Source organism: Dendrobium catenatum, unplaced genomic scaffold, assembly GCF_001605985.2.
Source record: "Dendrobium catenatum unplaced genomic scaffold, ASM160598v2 fragScaff_scaffold_716, whole genome shotgun sequence".
In the NCBI taxonomy this organism is placed as follows: Eukaryota; Viridiplantae; Streptophyta; class Magnoliopsida; order Asparagales; family Orchidaceae; genus Dendrobium; species Dendrobium catenatum.
The window spans coordinates 4,981,042-4,988,803 of NW_021319178.1; the positions used below are offsets into that span (position 1 = coordinate 4,981,042).

At 31.4% G+C, this 7,762-nt stretch overlaps 1 protein-coding gene across 2 annotated transcripts in view; it reads right to left on the reverse strand.

Moving 5' to 3' along the window:
* LOC110099493 overlaps positions 1-7,762 on the reverse strand; it is a 28,248-nt gene extending 20,486 nt beyond the window's left edge. The window contains exons 1-5 of one of the 2 annotated variants that reach the window (XM_028696032.1): positions 7,587-7,762; positions 1,308-1,436; positions 693-819; positions 464-577; positions 125-314 (exon numbers count right to left, since the gene is read on the reverse strand). In XM_028696032.1, coding sequence (XP_028551865.1) covers positions 125-314; positions 464-577; positions 693-819; positions 1,308-1,364 — 488 coding nt within the window. In that variant the 5' untranslated portion in view covers positions 1,365-1,436; positions 7,587-7,762. Of the gene's footprint in view, positions 1-124; positions 318-463; positions 578-692; positions 820-1,307; positions 1,437-7,586 lie in introns of both variants that reach the window. The other variant, XM_020826669.2, reaches the window with a different exon arrangement.

Below are 7,762 nucleotides of genomic sequence, written 5' to 3' on the forward strand. Positions count from 1 at the left end.
TTCAAGAATAGAGCATTGAATAAGGCTGTACTAATCAACGGCTGTATCATATATTATTTTATTCATAATTGTATGCCAATTATTTTAAAAGAAAAGTGCCAAAAACCAAAAAACAGGATGTTACTTCTCATATGCGATTTGAAGGTTCTTGTCATGCAACTTTGTAACTTCATCGACCCTTTGTGTGACTGAACAACTGTCAGAAGAACCAAATAGAAGCATGTTCTCAGTAAGCATCCTTTTCACAAGAGCAGGTACAACTCGGATACCATTTTCTTTAGCATCAACAACAAGCAATTTGAGCCTCTTCAGCTCTCCTAACACAAAAATATAAGGGAAAACAAAATATAAAAAATCAGTAGCATGCATGATAGTGCAAAATCTAATAATAAATCATTGGCATTTAATGGTAAAATAGGAGAGTCAAAAATCAAAAAGTACTAATTAAAAAAATGGTTGATACCTAGACACAAGTAAATCTTCACACGAGGCTTGTATGGTTGAGTCTCATAAAGACAATAGAGGCAGTATAGCCCTCCTAGTCTCTGAGATAGAGAAGTCGATGAACCCATATGACCTGAATTCACAGTTTATAGTCATTATATTCATAGAGAGGGATCAAAATTCAATCTATGGTGCATGGAAATAAAAATAATAAATAAATAAGTAGGATAAGAAGCACTAGGACGAACCAATGGAATGTGAGAATAGGGATTGCATAAAAAAAACAGAGTTAGATCTTGGACTTGCTTCATAAATATAAGAGAACTTCTTAGCAAACCACACTCTTTTCATGTCTGCCAACGTAGTTGAGTTATCCTGCCAGTTGAAAAATAAGGAACGATTTTCATAGGAATACATAAACACTCTATTTCGTTTGAAGCAATTGAAAGTGGGAAAAATGGAAAGAAAATAGAAAAGTTACAGGTATTGAATTTAAATAAATTTCAACTACTTGTTTGGTTACTGGAGAAATTTGAGTGCAAAAATATGTTTTCTTTCCTGCTCGGTTGATGAAACTTATGTTTTTGTCTAGTGAGGAAACATATGAGTTGCAGTGATGAAGCAATATTTTTTCTTCCAGTTTTCACAATTATTAGACATAGAATTATCAATGAAATTATGCATTTATTTGCATTTCCTACATAAATCCAATTACTTTTAAGTACATTAGAGCCAAAAACCCAATATGAAATTGAGAAGTAATGCATTTGCATTCCCTCCAAGTCCTTCAAGCCAAATAGAACAAAAAGGCTATCAACCTCGATGAAAAGTAATGTGGTTATAGGAAACCCCAGAAAAGGTACCCGAGTGAAGTCATCAAGAAGCTCATCTACGTCCAACTTGAACGTGGTGGGATCCATCTTCAGCTACGCAAATCAACTCAACTAATGCACAAATCATAATCATCTAATGCACGCATCATAAAAATATGCCTGTAAAAGAAAGTTAAGGCAAACAAAAATCAATACAAGAAAACCATTCCAAATGCTAGGATTTATATACATGTGAATAATAGTAAAAAAAGCCTAAAAACTTCATAATTTTTTTATAAATCTAATTGGTGTTGCTTGGATTTCATGCATTATGTACCGATTAATATAAAACTGAGATTAGGAAAAGTACTTAAGTTAAAAACTGACGGAACTTTAAGCTTGTCAAGAAGCATGATTAAAGAAACATGTAAAACGAAGAAATTTAGACTTAAATCAATCAAATCTGCATAATGCTACTATAATAAGTCTTACTACGTTGAAAATTTAAGCTCCTAAGTTATAACCATTAGAAGTAGATGATATAATATAATATCCAGAACAGAATATTCACTCCATTAGTTTTCATTTTCTCAGCACATCGTCCCTTGTTGATTAACTGCATTAAATACATGAGAAAGCATACAAAAATGAAGTTCGATAATACATTAGGAAAAATAGTGTTACATTAAAACGCTAAAAACATTTCAACTAAAAAAAATGGTGCAATTGCATTGAAATGTTTGTTCAACAGTCCAATAATTCTGATTTTGCAAAACTCACAAAGTAGGAAAAGAATCAGCACCCAGAATATATCCTAATTTCCTAAATGCAATTAAAATACTCCAAAGCATGGAATAGTGCAAATGATTTCTAAGAAATTCTAAATAAGTGACCGAACTAAATTTATTAACAAAAGTTGTGCATTTCATCCTTGAGGCTGCGATACAGATAAGCTTCCAGTCTAAGCAAACATGATGCTGCTATGACGGATGAGTCTACAACTCAATAAAGATAAATGAGTCAACTAATATCCTCTTCATGTCAACATTTGCCTATCTTAGCTTCAGAAAAATTGATCTTCTCTGCCCCTTTGATCAATTGTCAAGCCAATTTACTCTGAGCAATCGAAGATCAAGACTACTCAAGTGGCATCATCTGCTCAAACGTCACAACTATGGGGATCAGTCCAAATTGTGTAGGTTTCATAAGAGACATGACAACATAAATGATGATTGCTACCATCGAAAAAAAGAAATTGTCTGTCTTATCCTCTAAGGATACCTCCACCAGTCCACATTTCATTGTTAATCCTAACAACACTATAGTTCTAATAAAATAATTGAAGCGCAAGCCATCATTCTTAGCGTAAGTCTTAGTTAAGTCAGTTTCATTTCAGTTTAATAACTCATTCAAGTTCCGTTAGGAGATTTTTCCTTTAAGTCACTCCTTTACAACATTCATTAATGATGTAGAATAAAAATGAAGGGTCCTAGAGAGACTTTTCGTACTCTGGATACTAAGGATGTAGTAAACCTTCTGTAAAACTTGATTCAGAGGTCTTAATCATTCATTGGGGAAAAAACCATATGACTTGTTGCTGAATAATATTTGAAAGTGGTGTTAGGCAACCTAAAGGTCTGATCAAGGTTTGTGGGGTAATTACAACAATCCTCAAGGAATTGTGATGAATTTTAGGGTCCATTTGGGGCAGCATTCTTATAACTTTACTTTCTAGACAATTGCCACAGTAATGTTTGGTTGCATTTTTTTTTTTTTTCTTTAAAGAATTTTATGTGGTAAGAAACAACTTTTTATGGCCAAATCTAATAGAGTATGATGATTATAAGAAAATTGCTATCACAACTTCCTCACAGCCTTTTACACCTAGTCCTCTACTAAAGTAGATCCATAATGCCTCAACAACTTTCAAAAAAATTGTTTTCACACAACAGTTATAGAAAACTGAATCTATCCTAAAGGGAACTTTAACAACAACAACATCTACATGAAACCTTTCTCTCCATTGTCTTATGATAAGAGTCAATTTTTTATTTAAATCTAACAAAAAAAAATGTCATTTCAAATATTTTCAAACCAAGTTTTTTTAAGTCTAAATCTACCTTTCTTAATATTTGTCAAATCTAATACATTTACTCTCTTAACTGGGTCATTAGAAGGCTAAAGTTTTATGTGACCAAACCATCTAAGTCAACTCTAATCTTATTTGCCACTAAAGCTACTCCAACCTTTTCAAGTATATACTTGTTTTACATTCTTTCTTAATATATGTCCTATCTAAGATATTATATAAATCATTAAAAGCTAAATTCTTCGCATCGCATATTACTTTCTTAGACTCCTTACGATCATCTTTATATCTTTTTCAATTTTTTGAGCTTTTACACCCAAAGTAATTTTTATAACATTTTTTTTTTAATATTTTCTTGCATATTTTGATTTCTTTTTGATACTTCAAGCACGTCTTTTGCGAAATTCTTAATATCACTAATTATTTTTTCTCACATAACATTAGCTTCCCCATGCTCAGTCAAACTCATAAAATCTTGAAACTTACCCTAAATTTTTTTTTTGTTTATGCTCTTTAAATGCCTCTATTTAATCTTAGAATAATATTTTACTTTATTTTTTATAATTCGTCCCTTCATCTTAAAGTTCAAAATTAATAAGCGATGTTGGGTACATAAATTTTACTATGAATGATTTTACAATCTTTGCAATTTAATCAATTTATTTTTTTCTTATAAGAAAATAATCAATTTAAATTTTACTATATATATTCTTATAAGTGATGAGATGCCATATCTTTTCTTAAATATGGCATTAACAATTATAAAATCATAAGCTAGAGTAAAAATTAATATGGTCATATCACCTTCATTAATCGTTCCAAACTCATAGCCAACATAAATATTTTTAAAATTTTTTACCTCTCTACCAACATGTCCATTTGAATCCCCTCCAATAAAAACTTTTTCATCAACATTCCAAAATTTTAATTTTAACACATATCCAAACCTATGAGAAGATAATAAACACTTGCAATATTAATAATCTCGCATCAACAGGAATCTTTAAAGCCATAATTATATCTCTAATTATCTTGATTTCTATAATATTATCCTTCAAACTCTTATCTATAATCACACATACACAATTTCTAGTACAACTTCTACTTGAATACTATAATTTCAATCCAAAATATCAATCTTCTTAGCATTCTCTCCAACCCATTTATATTTCCTGAATGCATAGAATATTTATCTTCATATGAATCATAATATCGATTAATTCAATAAATTTACCTATAAGAGAACTTATATTCCAAGTTTCTATCATAATTCTAGTATCATGGACTAGTTATTTTACCCCACACCCGATTATGATGTGTGAACACTTGCTTATTTAACATTAAATCCAGGCAACAGGGCAATGACCCTTGCATACTTCTCGTTGTATTAAGGTCATACAAAACATCGCTTTCAGAGAACGCCCTAGCATTAACAAAATGTATTAAAAGATTCATCTCATGATTATTCGATAAGTTTTACACTGGTTGTCGATTACCTAAAGCAACCTATATCTTATCCAGGACTTAGGACTTGGCAACGTCAGTGTTAAAAAGAACTTTAATGTATGAGATAAAAGTAATCCAAAAGCGATTAATTGGCATAGAACAGCAATAAGAACTTTAAAGGATTGTTTGGTAGCAAGATTTAACCTAAATCCTGAAAAACGCAAAAAACACCATGTCAAATCTCAAGGAAACTTAAATCATCATTTTGCTACTTTTTGCCCTAAATCCCGGATTTATTAAATCCCGGAATTTGGCGAATTTAGAGGAGATGAATGGCAAGACAAAGCGTGAGACAAAAAGGCAGAGAAATACATGTTCTTTTTTTGAAGACTAGCTCCATCGCCAACAGCTATAAACGCCATTCTCCTCGAAAAGGAAGGAGCAAAAGCAGACAACCTAATGCAATGCTAAACTTCACGCAACATCGTTCTCCTCAAAGCAGTTGTTGAAGTCTACAACTCGACTTCACGCAACTCCTCAATGATAATACAGTTAGCAATTAAGAGTTCACGCAACTTCTACCTTCTCATAGTGATAATATAGTTAATAATTCAGTAATTAATTATTAAAGTAACACCAAAGTAAATGTTTAAATAAATAATATAGTAAATAGTAATTAAATTCTTAATTATTATAATAACACTTAAATATTTACTTAGATAAATATAAATATAACTTGTAATTAAATATTTAAATACTTAGGATTTGTCTAGGATGATTTAAGCATTTTGTAAAGGTGGTTGTGAAGTTGTTGTGACAAAGTAATTTTTTTGAAGTTGCTATGAATATTATAAATATTGAATTTTAAAAAAAAAATTGAATTGTTGTTTTCTTAAAGCTATCACGCATTAGCAACTCTGAATGTAAAAAATAGTTTCCCAACACAATTTTTTTTTCAAAGGAAACAAAAAGCAATAACCCGATCTAAAAAGCAAATCAATGAGAATCTATCCTAAACAAACCCTTAGTTATTAAAGTTAAATCTACAAAAATAATCAAATCATTAAAATATAATTAGTAAGTAATGTTTTCAATTATCTAACCACCTTAAGGGCTTGTTTGGATGCAGGATTTATGATCGATTTAGAAAATATTTGAGCTAAATCCTATCAAATGCCAAAAAATCCAAAGTTAAATCTCGCGGTAAGTCTAAGCTCGACTTCATGGCATTTTTGGCATTTTTGCCCTAAAGCTCAAATTTCTTAAATTTGACATTTTGGCAAATTTAGCGAAAAGCGTGCAAAGGGGAGAAATATCGTTACCTTCACGGCAAGCTCCCGTCATGACTTCCAATTCGACAACAACAATGACTTCCAATCCGACAACAACAATGTCGTCGTCAGAGGCGGAGAAGCTCAAAGCAATACTTTTAAATAATTAGTATTATAAATAGTAATTAAATTATTATTTTTCTATATAATAATTAATTATACAATTCTCATTATAATTAGTATTAAATATTTATTAAAATAACACCTAAATAAATAATTTGATAATTAGTATTGTAATTAATATTTAAATCATTAGCTGAGTTATTAGATAATTAAATTAATTTTTAACTATATTATTCATAATTATAATTTATTGATGTTAAATAAAAGTAATGAATAACTCTTATTTAAAATATAAATATCATATGAGTTAACTGCCTTAAATCTTGAATAACATTGTCAAACAGTCTCACAGGATTTACAAGGATTTAACATACTTCTTGTCAAACAATTTTCAGAATTTAACACCCTCAGGATTTAGTAACTCCTAGCTCCATCCAAATAGGGAGGCCCTCAATCTTAAAATAAGCAGTCAAACGGTTCATCAAGATTTAATCTTTGCCATGCCAAACAGTTTTTCAAGATTTAACTGTCTTAGGATTTACTAAATTCGGATTTACAGGATTTACTAAATCCTACTTGTTGCTAAACTTTCATGATGGATTAAGGCTTCTTTCTTAAAAACCTGATTATTACTTCTCCGTACTTGAAGTTTCCCTTTGAGGCAAAAATAAATAAATAAATAATTTATTAAAAATTAAAAAAAGTTTCCCTTTGAGGCCCCTCCTCGATAAAGTTGATCAAAAACCCTCTTCAGATGGTTAGCCAAGTGCAAAGAAGTTAGAGAAACAGAGAACTACATTCAGAGAGATAAAGTGTTGTCTTAGAGATGGAAAACATAGTAAAACTAATATTTCATTCAGTCTTAAATGAATGGATACAAGCATGCTCTTGAGCTTTATCGGAATTATCCCTATTTGTTTTGAATATTGCAGTACCCTGGTAACAAAGGAGTTTAACCAAATAAAAAAACATGAAAGAATAGTAGAAAAGAACAAAACTTCAGTAAAAGGCCTGAAAAGTTAACAACAAACCTTATTACAAATAGCATAATCACATGCCGATGAAATTAACAATAAAAAAACCTATGAAATATTTAACGGGCTGTTTGGTAGCAGGATTTAAGCTAAACCCTTTCAAATGGTTGAAAATACCATTTTAAATTCCGTTTTTCCTCCGTTTCACCTTAAAAATCCCGAAATCACTGAGGGGCTGTTTGGCAACGGGATTATGCGGGATCCAAACAGGATTTGAGAGTCCCGTAAATCTCACGGCGAGATAAATCCGCCGTGAGCCTTTTTTTTTTTTTTTTTTTGGCCAATATCTCGGATTTACTGAATCCTAAAATTCGGCGGATTTACAGATGCGGGCTAGAAAGCGCGCGAAAGGGATAAAGATGGTTACCTTCGCAGCGAGCGAGCTCCCGTCGTGACTTCCGATCCGACGTCGTCGAAGGAGGCGAAGAAGTTCCTTTAGCGACTCTATCAAAAACTATTTCACGCGAAGCAGGCGAACCGAAGCAGCCGCGAAGAAATAGCGAAAGGCGCAGAGACGAGGCGCGAAGAGGATGAAAAGCAAAC